The 19,297-nt window shown below is 54.9% G+C and overlaps 1 protein-coding gene across 2 annotated transcripts in view; it reads right to left on the bottom strand.

Moving 5' to 3' along the window:
- Positions 1-19,297, bottom strand: part of LOC139280117 (neuromedin-K receptor-like) — a 148,930-nt gene that overhangs the window by 35,093 nt on the left and 94,540 nt on the right. The window contains exon 2 of one of the 2 annotated variants that reach the window (XM_070899669.1): positions 2,782-2,958. In XM_070899669.1, the coding sequence (XP_070755770.1) occupies positions 2,782-2,958 (177 nt within the window). The remainder of the gene's footprint in view (positions 1-2,781; positions 2,959-19,297) is intronic. The other variant, XM_070899749.1, reaches the window with a different exon arrangement.

Raw genomic sequence — 19,297 nt, 5'->3', positions numbered from 1 at the left:
GAGTGGCTGAATATCGGTTGGACCGGGACTCCGCCGCTGTCAATTAGTGGTGGAATAGTGGTGACGTCTCAGCGTGTGTGCGTCACCACGCTCTCTCCCCTCCGTTAAAGGGAAGAGATTCTGTCATTTTTTATCTTCGGCCACTGGGCCACCAGGGAGGGTTTCAGCCGGGTCAGCGGCCTGGCACCCAAGAGGGGTGTGCCAGGCTGCTCGTTGGTGGCCCGGCTGAACCCGGGGGCACTATTTTGCCAGCTGATCGGGAAGTCGGCCGGCAAAAATTATTACATGGCGGCCGCGGCAATGGGCTCTCCCCTTGAAGGGCTGTACAGAGTCTTCAGAGGGTGCACCAACAGGCAAACCTGTCGGGGTCACCGTGAAGCGGGGGATTGATTTCTGCAGCTGAATATTGGTCGGAAGATTTTTTAAGTTTTCGCTGGTCATCAGAATTGGGCGGTATCGGGTCCAGGCCAAAAAATCCCCGACCTGAATTTGGGTCGGGTCGGCCAGTTGACCCCAAAGCGGTGGCCACTGGATTCAGCACAAACATTTTCACTGCAGCCCAAACAGCTTCTAGCAAAGATAAAAACTGCAGCAGTTGGCAGATTTCACCAACTGCTCTTTTGTGAAGCGAAGACGTCCCTGAAGTTGTGGTAAGAGAATTGCTCCCTGAAGATCCTCAGCAAATATGGCCTCCTGCTGAGAGCCCTTCTCGCTCAACCCCTCCTCCTCCCTCTTCTAGCAGTTTGTCCTGCTCTGCGTGGCCTCTCTTCATTCTTGCATTCATGTTCAATTCCCAGAGGGCCATCCACGTCTAGAAGCAACTTCTTTCAGAATAAGATTTTAAATGACCACAAAAAAGTGTTCAACACCATCCAGACTATTACCTGTAGCCTATTCAAACTTTAGCCAAGTTTAGGAAAGCTCCAAAATCACGTAAAATTGCACCAGCAGCCAGAAGAAATAATCCAGCAACTCAGTTGCAAGTAGTTTATGATCCGTTTAAATAGTGCTGGTGGGAATTCCTTCATTCCGTTTAATGTCGTGTTCAGCCCACGCCCTGTCTTAATCTTGCACGGCTGGAGTGTGCAGTTCGAAAATGATAGCATGGCAAGAAATCAGCATTGCACACACATTCACGTCACCATCCCGCTGCTCTGCATGCTGATGGCACTCCTGAGGTGCACACACCCCTTTGCCAAGATGGCGACATGCGCACCTCCTATCAGAAGTGTACAACCGTATCTCGGATCCCATTTTCAATCCTCATGTGGCCGTGTAGTTAAAAAGTAGGCACTAAAAGGCCCAATTTAGCCCCCGTGCACATTTGCGGGCACTCAGCAGACAGTTATTAATGGGAACAGAAACGTCTAGGAAAAATTCCACACAGATTAAAAATGTCAGTGTGAATATCATGGGAGATGCAAGATTACATTGGGAGCCATCATTGTATAAATACATTTCCCCTATGGCTGTTCCACCCCAAACCACCCCTCCCCCACCACAGCTTGTGCCCACTCAATCCTGGTACCCACCCACAACTCAATGAGGTGTGTAATCTTAGAATATTTAATCCATGAGGCCTGTATCACCCAGTATCAGTGAGAGATCCAACTTGTCAGCCATTGGGGGGAAATTTCACCTCCAAAAAACAGATGGGTGGGAGGTTAAAGTGTTAAAATTCTGAATCCCAACCCCAACACGCCTGCTTTCGGTTTTAATGGAGGCAGGACAGAGGGCAGGCAACCAACTCGGTTATGGTAGCATAGTGGTTATGTTACTGGACTAGAAATCCAGAGTCTTGGACTAATAATCCCAAGACATAAGTTCAAATCCCACCACGGCAGCTGGGAGAACTTAAATTTAAAAAAAGCTAGAATCAGTGATGGTGACCATGAAACTACTGGATTGTCGGAAAAACCCAACTCGCTCACAAATGTCCTTTAAGGAAGGAAATCTGCCGTCCTTTCCCGGTCTGACTTCTCTGTGACCTACAGCAATGTGGTTGACTCTTAACTGTCCTGTGAAATGGCGGAGCAAACCACTCAGTTGTACCAAAACCACTACAACATAGTCAGCACTGTGGGAGTACCTTTGCCACAAGGACTGTGGCTCCCCACCACCAGTGGAGTGGACAATTTGGAATGGGCAATAAATGCCAGCCTTGCCAACGACGCCCACATTCTGTGAACAAATACATTTTAAAAACGTTCCCAGGAGGAGTGGGGTGGGGGGTCTGGCAATTTAAATATTATAATGAGGCTGCGCGCTTCATATTATGCACCATTTCAAATTTAACCCTGGCTGGCCGGTTTTCCCCGAGTCTCTGGCAACCCGGCGGCTAAAGGGAGGAAAGGACTGCTGGATCCAGGAGGTTAAGTGCTTTTCCACTTACTTGGTGGATCTAGTTTACATGCTTCACCAACCCCCGCGATCAGACAACCCCTAACCTTCCGCTCTCCCCTCCCTGCCCCAATCTTCCCCACCAGGCCACCGATCTCCAGCGCCCCCCCCCCCCCGATACCGACACACAGAGGCCTTCGATTTCCCGCCCCCGCCCCCCATATTGACACACACAGGCCTATGATCTCCACCTCCCCCGCCCCCGCAACTGATCTCTCACCCAACCTCTCCACCCCCGCCCCCCCGATCTCACTCCACCCCACACGCCAGCCTCTAATCTCCCAACCACAAGCCCCACCCTCCGATCTCCCACCCCCGCAAAGGATATGTAGCATTGCTTTGCTTACAGTAAACACTCATGCAAAGTCAGCTTGCACTTACATGAAATCGCCTGGCCAGTTCAGAAGGCAGAGAACGCGCCCTGGCTGCTGCTTGATTTCTGAGTAATAGCACTGAGGGAACGCAAGAATAACAGCCAGGCTCCAGATACTTGCAATGATGACTTTAGTTGTGGTTGCTGACAGCCTTGGCTGTAAAGGATGTATAATGGCCATGTACCTTCAAAAACAGAAAAGAAAATCAATGGGTTACACCTTTTTACAGTGAATTTAGTAGGTTACATTCATACCATTCCCTGCACTTAATTGGGAACAATATGTTTTTTTTCATTAATTTTTCAGGGATTTTTCCTTGGAATTTTCATCCCATCGAAGCAAAGTGAGTAGCTGAGCTAGGCAAGTTTCCAGGTCGGGTTCAGTATGTGCTACGTTAGGTGATTTCAACTGGGCAGTGGTAATGGATTTAGATTCAAGACCCTTCAGTTGGGGAAGGGAAAATTGGCCATCACTCTTGCTCATTATCCTGCTGAAAGTAGGCGGGAGAATTGGTTGAGGACTGGATTGGGATTGGATGTGCTGTTCCAATGCCAATACAGAAGAATTGCCCGCAGACCATCACTGTTAAGTCTCACACATGATTAATAGCCACTAGCATAAGCAATCAGTAGGGTGAGCAATATCCTTGGGTCCCTATGCAGCTTTCAGGAACAGGAAAGGGAAACAAAGTAGTAGGTCACGATGAGGATAGTTATAGGCTTCAGGATGGTGAAATGGGCAGAAGCACGGCAGTTAAAGTTCAATGTGGAGAAGTGTGAGGTGATGCACTTCAGGAGGAATAATATGGAAAGACTGTGGGCGCAAAATTGATGCACTCACCGCCCACTGCCGCTGAATGCCGCCAACGTGTTCCTCCTCGTGTTCCGCTCAATGCCAGTTTCGATCTGGTCTGAAGCGGGCGGGAGGGGAGAGTCGCTGGAACCACCCGCTGACATCAGCGGACGGCCAAGTGGCATAAGTGGACTCCCGCCCGCCGAGATGCCAGATTGGTGCGGGCGGGAGTCGGCGCCAGAACGGGGGTGGACCACAGCGAGGAGGCTGGTCTGTCCCCGACGGTAGGTATGAAGAGCTGAAAAAAAAGGTGAGTAAACGTTTTTTAAATTTTTTCTTTACAGGGACTTACTGGTATGGGGTCCCCTGACGGTGTTCCAATGTTTTTTTTGAAAATTTTTTTTTAATGCTTTTTCTTTGCCGGTCTTCGACCCTCCGTTGGCCCGACTCCATCCTCAGCGACATCTTTGCCACCGTGATTGGGAGCTCCCGCCGGCTGCCATCCAGATTGGAAGCATAAGTCCCTCATTTGCCGCCCGCTGCCCATTGAAGGACCTTTTTGATGAAAACCCTGCCCAAAGTACCGGCAGGTACCTCGGCAGCCATCGGCGGTCCTTTGGGCAGCACTTCGGCGGGCGGAGGCCTTCACCAAATCGGGCCCAGTAAATGAAGATGAGCAGAGTGACCTTGGTGTCCATATACACAAATCCTTAAAAGGGGCAGACCAAGTTAATAAGGTTGTTAAAAAGCATATGGGTTACTTGTGTTTATAAATAGAGGAATAGAATATAAAAGCAAAGAGAGCATGCTGGAACTTTATAAATCACTGGTTAGGCCTCAGCTGGAGTATTGTGGACAATTCTGGGCACCAACACTTCAGGAAAGATGTAAAGATTTTAGAAAGGGTACAGTAGCATTGTGGTTACGTCACTGGACTAGTAATCCAGTGGCCCGCACTAATGATCCGGAGACGCGAGTTCAAATCCCATCACGGGAGTTGGGGAATTTAATTAAATAAATCTGGAATATAAAAGCTAGTATCAGTAATGGTGATCATGAAAACATCGGATTGTCGTCCCATCTGGATCACTAATGCCCCTCTCGGGAAGGAAACTTGCCATTCTCACCTGGTCTGGCCTATACGCGACTCCAGACCCGCAGCAATGTGGTTGACTCTTAACTGCCCTCAGTTGTACCAAACCACTATGACAAAGTCACTTACCCTATGGATGGCAGCAGTTTACGGTGGTGGCTTCTCAAGGGCAATTAGGGATGGGCAATAGATGCTGACCTTGACAGTGATCCCACATCACATATATAAATGTTAAAAATGACCAGGATGTTACCAGGGATGAGGGTCTTCAGTTGTGAGGAGAGGTTGGAAAAGTTAAGTCTGTTCTCTTTGAGGTGAGGTCACAGCTTCAAAATCATCGGATAAAGATCAAGAGGGGAGACAAGAAGAATTATTTTTCACTCAGTTGTTGGGATCTGGAACACGCTACTTGAAAAGGTGATGGTAGCTGATCCCATCAATCATTTTAAAAAGGGAGTTGGACAGGTACTGGAGGATGAGGAACTTACTGGGTTACGGACAAAAAACGGGAATGTGGGACAAAGCATGACTGCTCTTTCAAAGAGCCAGCACAAGCATGATGGGACAAATGGCCTCCTTCTATGCTGTAAGTTTCTATGGGGCCGAAATTCATCGACATACCGCCCAATACCGCTCATTTACTGCCCAAAAACACAAGTTTCGTCAAAAAACAGGTACATACCACCGACATACCGCCCGGCGGAAATTTCATTAATGACATACCATCGGACGGTATGTACACCGCCCGCCCATGCAGACTGCTGACATACCGCTCAAGAATGCAAAATTCATGATATACCGCCGGAATTGCATACCAGTCTCTCTCTCTCTCACCCCTACCCCCCAGTCTCTCTCTCTCTCACCCCCCCAGTCTTTCTCAGCCCCAGTCTCTCTCCCACACCCTAGTCTCTCCCCCCACAGCAATCTATTCCCCCTCCCCCTACAGCGATCTCTTCCCCCCCACTCTAATCTCTCCCCCCCCACAGTGATTTCTTCCCCCAACCCCGCCCCCTACAGCGATCTCTTCCCCCCCCACTCTAATCTCTCCCCCCCACAGTGATTTCTTCCCCCAACCCCATCCCCACAGCGATGTCTTCAACCCCCCCCCCCCCCCGCCACAGTGATCTCAGGCCAGCAGTCTCTGGCCTCTCGGGGGGGCGGAGCTTGACAGCAGCACGCGCGTACACACAGCTCGGGAGCCGAAGATTCCCGAGTCAAAAGGCCTCCTCTGCTGCACACCGCCCGCTGCACTCTGCTTTGGTTACCGCCAAGAAAAGTGGGACAAAATTCCCACCCATTCGGCCTCAGCGGTACCAGGCGGTAAAAAAATGACGCACTGCCCGGGGACCGCCAAAAAACGGGCGGAACTTATGTTTCACCAATTTTGGCCCCTATGATTCTATTTCTACAGGAATCATAAAACCTCAAATGCTTTCTGTTATGTATATAAACATTGTAACTGTGTAAGAGTTGCCACCAGAGGGCAAAACAGTTGGAGGCCCAAGGGTCACCTGCACACCTCGTGCAAGGGAATATAAAAGGCTGTCTGTCATGCTGCTTAGGCACTCTGGAGTTGTATTAAAGAGACTAAGGTCACATCAGTTTTAGCTCACAGTACTCAGTCTTGTGGAGTTCTTCTATACTTAACAATTGGCGACGATTAACAGATTACAAACTTTCACACGGTCATGGCTGCTGTTGGTATTTTAGAGAGATTTGTAGAGGGTGATGATTGGGAAGCCTTCATTGAGAGTCTCGACCAGTACTTTGTGGCCAACGAGCTGGATGGGGACGATACAGCGATCAAGCGCAGGGCGATTCTCCTCACCGTGTGTGGGTCCACAATATACAGCCTCATCAAGAATCTGCTAGCACCGGAGAAACCAATGGAGAAGACATATACAGAGTTGTGTACACTGGTTCGGGAACACCTGAATCCGAAGGAGAGCATCTAGTGGCCAGATATCGCTTCTACACGCACCACTGCTCCGCGGGTCAGGACGTGGCGAGTTATGTCGTCGACCTGAGACGCCTTGTGGGAACTTGTGAATTTGCTGGATTTTTGGGGGAAATGCTGCGGGACTTTTTTGTGCTTGGCATCGGCCACGAGGTTATTCTTCGCAAGCTGCTGGCCGCCGAATCTCTCGACCTGAGCAAGACCATCACGATAGCCCAGACATTCATATCCACGAGCGATAATACCAGTCAGATATCTTCCCAGCATCGAAGCTCACCGGCAAGTACTGTGCATAAAATAACGTCGCTAGCAGGCAGAACTGCATATGACAGGGCCTACACGTCTGCAGCTGCAAGGCCTAGGATGACTCAGAGTCCGCTATTGGGTGTGAATGCAAATCCATTAACACCATGTTGGCGCTGCGGGGGTAATCATCGAGCCCATCAATGTCGATTCAAGCACTATGTGTGCAAAGGCTGTGAAACAATGGGGCACCTCAAGCAAATGTGCAAAAGTGCTGCGACTCACCACGTGGCAGAGTCGGCAAAGAATGATCGAGCCGGCGCAGATCACGCAGAACAAACAAGAGAGGCAACTCAACCCGAAGAAGAAGTGTATGGGGTACACACCTTCACCACCAAGAGCCCTCCTATCATGCTGAAAGTCAAATTGAACGGTATTCCGGTATCAATAGAGTTGGACACGGGGGTGAGTCAGTCAATTATGAGCCAGATGGCTTTTGAGAAACTGTGGGGCAACAAGGCACAAAGGCCCAAACTGAGCCCGATTCAGACAAAGCTGCACACCTACACCAAAGAGCTCATACCATTCATTGGCAGTGCGGCAGTTAAGATATCGTACGATGGAGCTGTGCATGATTTATCACTGTGGATTGTACCAGGCGATGGCCCAATGCTATTCGGCAGAAGCTGGCTGGGAAAGATTCGATGGAACTGGGACGACATCAAAGCACTATCTTCAGTGGATGATGCCTCGTGCACCCAAGTGCTGAGCAAGTTTCCATCACTATTTCAACCAGGCATCGGCAACTTCACAGGCGCCAAGGTGCAGATCCATCTAGTCCCCGATGCAAGGCTCGTTCATCACAAGGCTCAAGTGGTTCCATATATGATGAAGGAGAAAGTCGAGATCGAACTGGACAGACTTCAATGACAGGGAATCATATCTCCAGTCGAATTCAACGAGTGGGCCAATCCAATTGTTCCAGTGTTGAAAAGCGATGGCGCGGTCAGAATCTGCGGAGACTACAAGGTAACGATGAACAAAGTCTCGTTACAGGATCAGTACCCGGAAAGCGATGGCGCGGTCAGAATCTGCGGAGACTACAAGGTAACGATGAACAAAGTCTCGTTACAGGATCAGTACCCGCTACCAAGGCGGATGACCTGTTCGCAATGTTAGCAGGGGGAAGTCATTCACCAAGTTGGACCTAACCTCCGCCAACATGACACAGGAGCTGGCTGAATCTTTGAAAAGATTGACATGCATCAACACGCACAAAGGACTGTTTATATACCCCAGGTGTCCTTTTGGGATTCGCTCGGCTGCTGCCACCTTCCAGAAGAATATGGAGAGTCTGCTGAAATCAGTTCCATGCACCGTTGTGTTTCAAGACGACATCCTGATCACCGGTCGTGACACACTGAACACCTGCACAACATGGAAGAGGTTCTAAGTCAACTAGACAGAGTGGGACTCAGGCTGAAATGCTCCAAGTGTGTTTTCCTGGCGCCAGAGGTCGAATTTTTGGGGAGAAAGATTGCGGCAGACGGTATCAGACCCACAGACTAAAAGACAGAGACCATCAAGAATACATAACCACAGAACGTGACGGAGCTGCGTTCGTTCCTGAGACTCCTCAACTATTTTGGTACCTTTCTACCCGGGTTAAGCACTTTGCTGGAACCGTTGCACATGTTGCTACATAAGGGTGACGACTGGGCTTGGGGTAAATCTCAAGAGACAGCCTTTGAGAAGGTCAGAAAACTACTTTGTTCTAATAAGTTACTTATACTGTATGACCCGTGTAACCAATTAGTACTAGCTTGTGATGCATCTTCGTACGAGGTCGGCTGTGTATTACAGCAAACCAATGTATCGGGTAAACTTCAACCGGTTGCATACGCGTCCAGAAGTCTGTCTAAGGCTGAAAGAAGCCTACAATATGGTCGAGAAAGATGCGTCTGCATGTGTATATGGAATTAAGAAAATGCACCAATACCTATTTGGTCTTCGGTTTGAGCTTGAAACCGACCACAAACTGCTCATTTTGTTGTTTTCAGAAAGCAAAGGTATAAATACCTATGCTTCATCCCGCATCCAAAGATGGGCACTAACATTGTCCGCCTATGATTATGTTATCTGCCACAGACCAGGCACGGAGAACTGTGCTGAGGCCCTCAGTCAGCTACCATTGCCCACTACCGGGGTGGAAATGGCGCAGCCCACAGACTTGCTTCTGGTCATGGATGCTTTTGAGAGCGAGGGATCATCCGTCACTGCTCGCCAGATCAGGACCTGGACCAGCCAGAATCCTGTACTATCACTTGTAAAAAGTTGTGTCTTCAATGGGAGCTGGTCGGCCGTTTCTGGGGAAATGCAAGATGAAATTAAGCTGTTTCACCGACGCGAAGATGAAATGTCCATCCAGTCAGATTGTCTCTTGTGGGGTAATCTTGTGGTTTTGTCAAAAAAAGGCAGGGAAAAGTTGATACGCGAGCTACACAATACCCACCCAGGCATTGTCATGATGAAAGCTATAGCCAGGTCGCATGTTTGGTGGCCCAGCATTGAGTCGGACTTAGAGTCGTGCGTACACCAGTGGAACACGTGCTTACAATTGAGCAATAAGAACATAAGAACATAAGAATTAGTAACAGGAGTAGACCATCTAGCCCCTCGGACCTGCTCCGCCATTCAGTAAGATCATGGCTGATCTGGTCGTGGACTCAGCTCCACTTACCCGCCCACTCCCCGTAACCCTTAATTCCCTTATTGGTTAAAAATCTATCTATCTGTGATTTGAATACATTCAATGAGCTAGCCTCAACTGTTTCCTTGGGCAGAGAATTCCACAGATTCACAACCCTCTGGGAGAAGAAATTCCTCCTCAACTCGGTTTTAAATTGGCTCCCCCGTATTTTGAGGCTGTGCCCCCTAGTTCTAGTCTCCCCGACCAGTGGAAACAACCTCTCTGCCTCTATCCTGTCTATCCCTTTCATTATTTTAAATGTTTCTATAAGATCACCCCTCATCCTTCTGAACTCCAACGAGTAAATACCCAGTCTACTCAATCTATCATCACAAGGTAACCCCCTCATCTCCGGAATCAGCCTAGTGAATCGTCTCTGTACCCCCTCCAAAGCCAGTATATCCTTCCTTAAGTAAGGTGACCAAAACTGCACGCAGTACTCCAGCTGCGGCCTCACCAATACCCTGTACAATTGCAGCAGGACCTCCCTGCTTTTGTACTCCATCCCTTTCGCAATGAAGGCCAACATTCCATTCGCCTTCCTGATTACCTGCTGCACCTGCAAACTAACTTTTTGGGATTCATGCACAAGGAACCAATCGTGGAGCAGTGGAGGCATGTCCTGCTCAGTTGGAGCTGAGAGCAGTGAGAGGAGCAGCTATCAACCTGTGCTCCTGCCTGGAGAGCCCTGAGAACAGCCCAGGAAGAGAAGGAAGGAAGGGGCTTCACCATCAACTTTCACCCAGAGGGAGAGGAGGAGAACAGAAAACTTTGTACATCTTTTTACCATTCTACAAAGAGTTGGAGAGAGGGGGAAAAGACCAACAACATACAGTGTGGAAGGAGGGAGACTCTACACTTTCTACAGGTGGGTGTGGGTGCATTTCCCAAACAGACTTTGTTGTATCGGTGGGGGGAGGAAAGAAGACCACTGAGGGCCGGAACATCGCGGGGGGTGTGTGTGTGTGTGGAAGTGTGCGTGGGGGCCGTGCTTACAACTAGGCCCCCCCCACAATTGGAACCCCCCCACCCCCAACATTTGCCTAGCCTGGGATAGCTGGAGCTACCAGGCTGAAGTTTTTTCTCATTTACCCAATTAACATCGTTAGGAGTGTGTGCCTGGTGGCTCCAGCTACCCCAGGTGAAGACATCTTCTCCCCCCACCTGAAGACCAACCCAAAGACTGTGCTTGTGTGTTTTGCCATCTGGGGAGTGCACCCACCCACAGCTGCGAGGGGAGACCTGCCCTCGCAGTTCCCCCCCCGCTTCCCACCCCCCTCTCTCTTTCCCTGTTACTCTGATTCTCCCCTCTCTCTCTGAGAGCCCTTTTCCTCCCAAATCAATTAAAAAACAACAAACAAACAATTGAGACAACTGAGCAGAGGGAGCAAGGCCCCTCCCCAATTGCCAACTAGGGGAGAGGTACCTCATTAAGGGCTCCTCTGCTCAGTCTAATCAAATGAGGCCAATTAAGACCATTAAGGCCTGTGACTTTGGGGTGGGTGTAGCCCTTAAAGGGACCCCGTGATGGCGACCCCATCCACGCCGGTGGCAGGGCCAGCGAGGACATATGCGCAGGTGGCAACCGCTTCCACGGCACCTCCTGCGCCACCCGCTGCCCTGCCACCTTTCAGATTAATCACTAAAAAACACGGGGTCAAGAGCTACACTCACCCCACAATGAGCATTGAGGAGTGCGTGCGGGCGATGGCTGGGGTAGTCGGCCCCTCGGCCATTGTCGCAGCCTCCAAGATGTCTGGGAAGGCCGTGTTCTTCCTGGGGTCGGAGCGGGCGGTGTCCCTGGCCCTCGAAAAGGGGCTCACGGTGGGCGGGACGTTCCTGCCGGTGGACCCTCTCGAGGCCACCGCGCAGAGGGTCATCATATCGAACGTCGCGCCCTTTGTTCCCGCTGAGCCCCTCCTCCCTCACCTACACCAACTGGGGAGGTAAGGTCGGGGATCAACCCCATACCGCTCGGCCTCAGGGAGAGCAGCCTGCGCCACGTGTTCTCCTTCCGCCGCCAGCTCTTTGTCCGGCTGGCGCGGGAGGAGACGACGGAGGGGAACTTTAATGTGGTGCACGAGGGGACTGCCTACCGCGTCTTTTGGACGTCGGACGGCGTGCAGTGCCATGCCTGCAGGGAGGTGGGGCACGTTCGTAAGAACTTCCCCGCCTCCAAGGCCGCCAAACCACCGAAGGCGGCCAAGGCTGGCGCCGCCGCCACCCCTCCCCCTAGTTGCGTCCGCGTGCCGGGAGCCGTAGGTGCGCGGGCATCGTCGGAGGCCTTTGTTTTCAGGGCCTCCGGCGGGGGGGAGGGAGAGCGTCCGACCGGAAAGAAGGCGCGGAAGAAGGCAAAACATCAAGAGGCGTGTCCCCTCAGTGCGCCAGATAATTTGACCACCGCGCTCAGCCCAACCCCGTCACCGGCGAGCGCGGGGTGCCCCGAGCCCGTGCCCGAGCCCTTGAACAACACCACAGAGGGGCCCGGGCGCGGGCAAGAAAAGGAAAAGGGGGGGTCGGAGCGGGAGGCCTCGGCAGACATGGAGGTCTCCCTGACTCCGCGCGCCCCCAGGAACAAAAGGAGGCACGGCTCCGATGAGGCGGAGGGGGAACAACATCCCTCCGCGGAGGAGTCGGTGCCCGCCGCGTGTCCCGCGTCCCCAACCAGCGCCCCCAAGCTGCGCTGTAGGCGAGAGGAGTCTGTCCCCGGGGAGGGTGAGACAGTCGAGGCTGCCCAGCCTCTGCCTCCCGGGGATGGCGTGGAAGATCTGCCTGTCGTGGGGGGCGTGGGGATCGCGGAGGAATGCATTGCCGCCGGGTCGGGCGTCCCGGGGACTGAGGCGGGCGGGGCCGAAAAGGCCGAACCTGAGCCCGCCCAGCCAATACCCAACTTCCCCCGGGAGTCGCTCGACCCGGCAGAAACACAATTTATTGATTTTAATGACACTGTAGATGCTGGGCCGGGGGGTGGCAGCGGGGAGGGGGAGGAACACCCACCCTCGCCCCTTGCTTTGGAGCTGGTGCACTTGGGGAGCCTGGGGATTTCCTATGGCCGGGTCTCTCCTTGTTCCCCGGTTCCTGGGGCGGAGGGGGAACCCCTTCCGCTGTCATTTCCCGACCCAGCACCATTTTTAAAAGAGCCCAGTGGGGACTCCTCTGCCGACGATCCTGGGGGTGGGATCGGTGCAGAGCCAGGGCCGGTTGGAGCGGCCGGTTCATTTGCCGTACCTTGTGCGGTCGATGGGCCGGCTGCTGGCGGCCACCTCCCGGAGGAGGACGGGGACTCGGTGGGGGACGCGGGTGAAGACCTAGAGACCACCGCCAGCGAGGCGGTGGATCTGCTCGCGGCCGCCGCCGAGACCATCCTCATTCCTGCAAAGGAACTCCGGGACTTTTTGGCCCAGAGCCAGGGTCGCTGCAACCAAGCCCGACTGGCCCTGGAAAAATGGTCCGAGCCAGAGCTGATCAAGGGGTCCGTCCGCGCCGCCGTCAAAACCTTGGCCGCGGGCGGGCCCTTGACAAAGGCGCAACACCTTGAGCTGCGCGAGCTCGAGGGACTCCTCGCTGGGCTGCGGAGGGAGTGGAGGTCAACAAAAGACTCCGCTCCCCCCCCCACAATAGGTTAAGGTAGAGGTTGCACTATGCTTTTGTCATGAAGATAACCATAGCCAGCCTCAACATCAACGGGGGCAGAGGGGCACGCCGTAGATTTGACAATTTTTCGCTCCTGCGGGAGGGGAAATATGTGGTGTGCTTCCTGCAAGAAACCCACACCGTTCCGTGGCTCCTGGAATGGCAAGGAGAGGTCCGCATGAGCCACCTCACCGCCATTTCTAGTGGGGTGGCCATCTTGCTGGGCCCGCATTTTCAGCCGGAGATCTTGGGGGTCGAGGAGCCCGTGCCAGGCCGCTTGCTGCACGTAACGGTTCGCCTGGGGGACGTGCCGCTCCATCTCGTGAACGTGTACGCCCCTCAGCCCGGCCCGCAGCAAACGCGCTTCTTTGAAGAGGTGTCCGCTCTTCTTGGCTCCGTCGACGTCGGCGACTGCATTGTCCTCGGGGGGGGATTTTAACTGCACCCTCGAGGCGAGGGACCGCTCCGGTGCCCCGCAGTGCATGACGGCGATGGAGAAGTTGAGGGACCTGGTCGGGTCCTTCGACTTGGTGGACGTCTGGCGAAATCTCCACCCCGACTCCAGCGCCTTTACTTGGGTGAGGCCTGGAGTTGGATGGTCTAGAGTCGACCGCCTTTACGTGTCTCGGGCGTACGTTTCCTGCGTCCCGGCGGCCTCCATGCGGCCGGTGCCGTGTTCGGACCACCACCTGGTGTGGGCGGAGCTCGCTTCGCTCCGCGCGAGGACGGGGTCCGCGTACTGGCACTTTAACAACCGGCTGCTGGAGGACGTGCGGTTCCAGGACTCGTTCCGTCGATTCTGGTCCGACTGGAGAAGGAAGCAGGGGGGCTTCCCCTCCTTGAGGCTATGGTGGGACGTGGGCAAGGCTCACGTCCGCGTCTTCTGTCAAGAGTACGCGAGGGGGTCGACCAAGAGGCGGGCGGCCAGAGTCGGGCGCCTAGAAAAAGAGGTGCTCGACCTGGAAGCCCGTCTCGGTCAAGTCGTCCAGGACCCGGCCCTGCGGACGGTGTACGAAGCGAAGAAGGCCGCGCTGAAGGACCTGCAGCTCGTCGGGTCCCGAGGCGCGTTCGTGAGGTCGCGGATCCGGTTCCTGCGGGATCTGGACCGCGGCTCCCCCTTCTTCTACTCGCTGGAAAAAAGGCAGAGTGTCCGTAAGCAGCTCTTGACGCTGCTGGCCGACGACGGCTCTCTCGTCTCGGACCCGGAGGGCGTCAACAACAGGGCCCGTGAATATTACGGGGCTCTGTTCTCTCCGGATCCGTCCAGCGAGGAAGCGCGTAGAGTTTTGTGGGAGGACCTGCCGAAGGTCAGCCCGGAGGGCGCCGAAAATCTGGAAGCTCCGCTAAGCCTGGCGGAGCTGACCGGTGCCCTCGCCCGGCTCTCGAGGGGAAAATCCCCGGGGCTGGACGGGCTGACCGTGGAGTTCCACAGGGCGTTCTGGGACGTCCTGGGGAGCGACTACGCGCGGGTCCTGGGGGAAAGTCTGGCGACCGGGGAGATGCCCCTCTCTTGGCGCAGGGCAGTCATCGTCCTGCTGCCTAAGAAGGGCGATCTCCGCCTCCTTAAGAACTGGCGCCCGGTCTCCCTCCTCAGCACGGACTACAAAATCTTCGCCAGGGTGATGTCTGCTCGCCTTGGTGCCGTGCTGGACCACATGATCCACCCCGACCAGTCCTACACGGTCCCGGGCCGGACAATCCACGATAACATCCATCTGGTCCGGGACCTCATCCATTGTTCCCAGGAGGCTGGTCTGTCGGTCGCCTTCCTATCCCTCGACCAAGAGAAGGCGTTCGACAGGGTGGATCACGACTATCTGCTCGGAACTCTGCGCGCTTTCGGGTTCGGGACGCATTTCGTCGCCCGGATCCGACTTTTGTACGCCGCCGCGGAGTGTCTGATTAAGGTTAACGGGTCCTTGACGGCGCCCCTTCGCTTTAGGAGAGGGGTGCGCCAGGGATGCCCCATGTCCGGCCAGTTATACGCCGTTTGCGTGGAGCCTTTCCTGCGCCTCTTGCGGACGAGGTTGACGGGACTGGCTCTGCAAGGGCCGGGCGTGGAGGTCGTCCTCTCGGCTTACGCCGATGACGTGCTCCTCGCGGTAGAGGATCCCGCTGACCTGCGGAGGATGCGTGAGTGCCAGGAGATTTACTCGGCCGCGTCCTCCGCCAGGATCAACTGGGAGAAATGTTCCGGACTCCTGGTGGGTCAGTGGCGGGTGGACTCCCTGCCGGAGGAGCTCAGGCCTTTTGCCTGGAGCACGACCCATCTCCTCTATCTGGGAGTCTACCTTAGCCCCGACGAGGGAGCCTGGCCGGCGAACTGGCAGGAGCTGGAGGCCAAGGTCGCCGCTCGCCTAGGGCGCTGGACAGGACTGCTGTCCTACAGGGGTCGAGCACTAGTCATAATCCAGCTGGTGGCCGCAATGTTGTGGTACCGGCTGGTCACTTTGACCCCTCCCCCTGCGTTTGTCGCCAAGATACAGAAGAAGCTGGTGGACTTCTTCTGGAACAACAGGAAGCACTGGGTCTCTGCCGCGGTCTTGAGTCTCCCGCTTGAAGAGGGCGGTCAGTCGTTGGTGTGCGTCAGCGCCCAGCTCGCGACTTTCCATCTTCAGACCCTGCAGAGATACCTTTACGTCGAGCCCCCTCCTAGGTGATGCGTTCTGGCGAGGTATTTCTTCCGCCAGCAGCGCGACCTCAATTATGACACGCAGCTCCTGTTTGTGAACTTGGGGGGTGCCAGGACCGCCCTCCGGCAGCTGCCTGTCTTTTACAGGGAACTCATCAGGGTCTGGAACAAAGTCTCCACCAAGCGCAGCTCTCCGCCGGCTGGAGTGGCGGCCGTCCTGCAGGAACCGCTGCTCGGGAATCCGTACCTCCACGGCAGAGGTTTTATGTGGCGGTCGGAAGAGAGGGCTGTGGCTGGTGAGGTGACCAGGGTCAGGGACCTGCTCGATGGCGGAGGAGCGGGCTGGATGGCGCCAGACACGCTGGCGCGGCGCCTAAACTCTGCCAACGTCCGCCACGCGGCCGATGCCATCGAGTCGCTAAAAACAGCTCTGGGCCCTGACTCCGTTAGGTGCATCGAGGAGGCTCAAGCACGTGGGGAGATCCCGTCCGAACTGACCCCCGTCCGGACGGAATTCCTCATCGGTGCCAAACCCCGGAACCTCCCTCGGGGGCCGGCGCCTCACAACTTGAGCCGCCTCGGGGAAATCCCCTCCGTGCATTTCAGTTCTGCGCGGAGGGGTTTCTTGTACGGGCTGCTCCTGCACACTCTCAACTTTGCCATCCTCGCCTGCCGTCCGGACACGCCATGGCGTACCATCTTGCCGTCCGGAGGAGGCGGGGGTCCCCGATGGAGGGCACTCTACGCAGGGGTCCTCCCACTATTCATCGGGGACTTGGCCTGGAGGGTGGTGCACGGAGCAGTGCCGTGCAATAAATTTTTAAGCCGGTTCACGGACTCCCAGGCCGCCTGCAATTTCTGCGGTCTGGAGGAGTCCGTGTTCCATGTTTTTATTGAGTGCACGAGGTTGCAGCCCCTGTTCCATTATTTGAAGGGGCTGCTCCTGAAATTCTGGCTGCACTTCAGTCCCACTCTCCTGATCTTTGGGCACCCTGTGCGGAGGGGAGCGGGTAGGTCCGAAGGCCTCCTCGTAGGACTGCTCCTGGGCACGGCCAAGGGTGCCATCAGCCGGTCCAGGCAGCGGGCGGTCGAGGGGGTCGTTCAACCTGACTGCCTGCCTCTCTTCCGCTCTTACATCCGGTCCAGGGTGTCCTTGGAGATGGAGCACGCGGTGTCCACCGGTACGCTCGCGGCCTTCCGCGAGAGGTGGGCACCGGAGGGACTGGAGTGCATCATCACGCCCGGCAACCAAATTTTAATTTGATTTTACGTTTTAAAGTTTAATTTGTTTTAATTGCCGGTGCTTTTAGTGTCCCCCTCCCCTTTTATAGGGGGCACTGGAAAAATTTGATTTTAGTGCCCAAAAAAAACCCCCAAAAAAGAAGAAAAAAAAAACCAAAAAAAAAACCAAAAAAAGGAAAAAAAGGGCCTTGTAAATGTCTGGTGTGTCACCCAGGTCGGATGGCACGGTTTAACGTGTTTTGTTTTGCAGATAAACTCCAAAAAGAGTTTCATGCACAAGGAACCAATGGTAGAGCAGTGGAGGCGTGTTCTGCTCAGTTGGAGCTGAGCTGCAGTGAGGAGAGCAGCTATCAACCTTAGCTCCTGCCTGGAAGGCCCTGAGAACAGCCCAGGAAGAGAAGGAAGGAAGGGGCTTCACCACCAACTTTCACCCAGAGGGAGAGGAGGAGAAAAGAAAACTTTTACTCACTTTTACCATTTCTACAAGGAGTTGGAGAGAGGGGGAAAGACCAAAACAACATCCAGTGTGGAAGGAGGGAGACTCTACTATTTCTACAGGTGGGTGTGGGTGCATTTCCCAAGAGACTTTGTTGTATCGGTGGGGGGAGGAAAGAAGACCACTGAGGGCCGGAACATCGCGGGGGGTGTGTGTGTGTGAAAGTGTGTGTGGGGGCCTTGCTACAACTAGGCCCCACACACAACTGAACCCCCCCCCCCCCGCAATTGCCTAGCCTGGGATAGCTGGAGTTACCAGGCTGAAGATTTCTTTAATCACCCACTGAACATCGTTAGGCGTGTGTGCCTGGTGGCTCTAGCTGCCCCAGGTGAAGACGTCTTCTCCCCCCACCTGAAGACCAATCCAAAGACTGTGTTTTTGTGTTTTGCCATCTGGGGAGTGCACCCACCCACAGCTGCGAGGGGAGACCTGCCCTCGCAGTTCCCCCCCACTTACAACCCCCTCCCACCCCCCTCTCTCTTTCTCCGTTACTCTCTGTTTCTCCCCTCTCTCTCTGAGACCCCTTCCTCCTAAATTAAAAAAAAAACAACAAAACAATTGAGACAACTGAGCTGAGGGAGCAAGGCCCCTCCCCAATTGCCAACTAGGGGAGATGTGCCTCGTTAAGAGCTCCTCTGCTCAGTCTTTTAGATAAGAGGCCAATTAAGACCATTAAGGCCTGTGACTTTGGGGTGGGTGTAGCCCTTAAAGGGACCCCGTGATGGCGACCCCATCCACGCCAGTGGCAGGGCCAGCGAAGGCATATGCGCAGGTGGCAACCGCTTCCACGGCACCTCCTGCGCCACCCGCTGCCCTGCCACCATTCAGATTAATTACCAGAAAACACGGGGTCAAGAGCTACACTCACCCCACAATGAGCATTGAGGAGTGCGTGCGGGCGATGGCTGGGGTAGTCGGCCCCTCGGCCATTGTCGCGGCCTCCAAGATGTCTGGGAAGGCTGTTTTCTTCCTGGGGTCGGAGCGGGCGGTGTCCCTGGCCCTCGAAAAGGGGCTCACGGTGGGCGGGACGTTCCTGCCGGTGGACCCTCTCGAGGCCACCGCGCAGAGGGTCATCGTTTCAAACGTCCCGCCCTTTGTTCCCGCTGAGCTCCTCCTCCCTCACCGACACCAACTGGGGGAGGTAAGGTCAGGGATCAACCCCATACCGCTCGGCCTCAGGGAGAGCAGCCTGCGCCACGTGTTCTCCTTCCGTCCGGCTGGCGCGGGAGGAGACAACGGAGGGGAACTTTAATGTGGTGCACGAGGGGACTGCCTACCGCGTCTTTTGGACGTCGGACGGCGTGCGGTGCCATGCCTGCAGGGAGGTGGGGCACGTTCGCAAGAACTGCCCCGCCTCCAAGGCCGCCAAACCACCGAAGGCGGCCAAGGCTGGCGCCGCCGCCACCCCTCCCCCTAGTTGCGTCCGCGTGCCGGGAGCCGTAGGTGCGCGGGCATCGTCGGAGGCTTTTGTTTTCAGGGCCTCCGGCAGGGGGGAGGGAGAGCGTCCGAACGGAAACAAGGTGCGGAACAAGGAGAAACATCGAGAGGCGGGTCCCCTCAGTGCACCAGAAAGATTGACCACCGCGCTCGTCCCAACCCAGCCACCGGCGAGCGCGGGGTGCCCGGAGCCCGTGCCCGAGCCCTTGAACAACACCGCAGAGGGGCCCGGGCGCGGGCAAGAAAAGA

Source organism: Pristiophorus japonicus, chromosome 1 (assembly GCF_044704955.1).
Source record: "Pristiophorus japonicus isolate sPriJap1 chromosome 1, sPriJap1.hap1, whole genome shotgun sequence".
NCBI lineage: Eukaryota > Metazoa > Chordata > Chondrichthyes > Pristiophoridae > Pristiophorus > Pristiophorus japonicus.
This window is presented reverse-complemented; position numbering and strand designations above follow the sequence as displayed.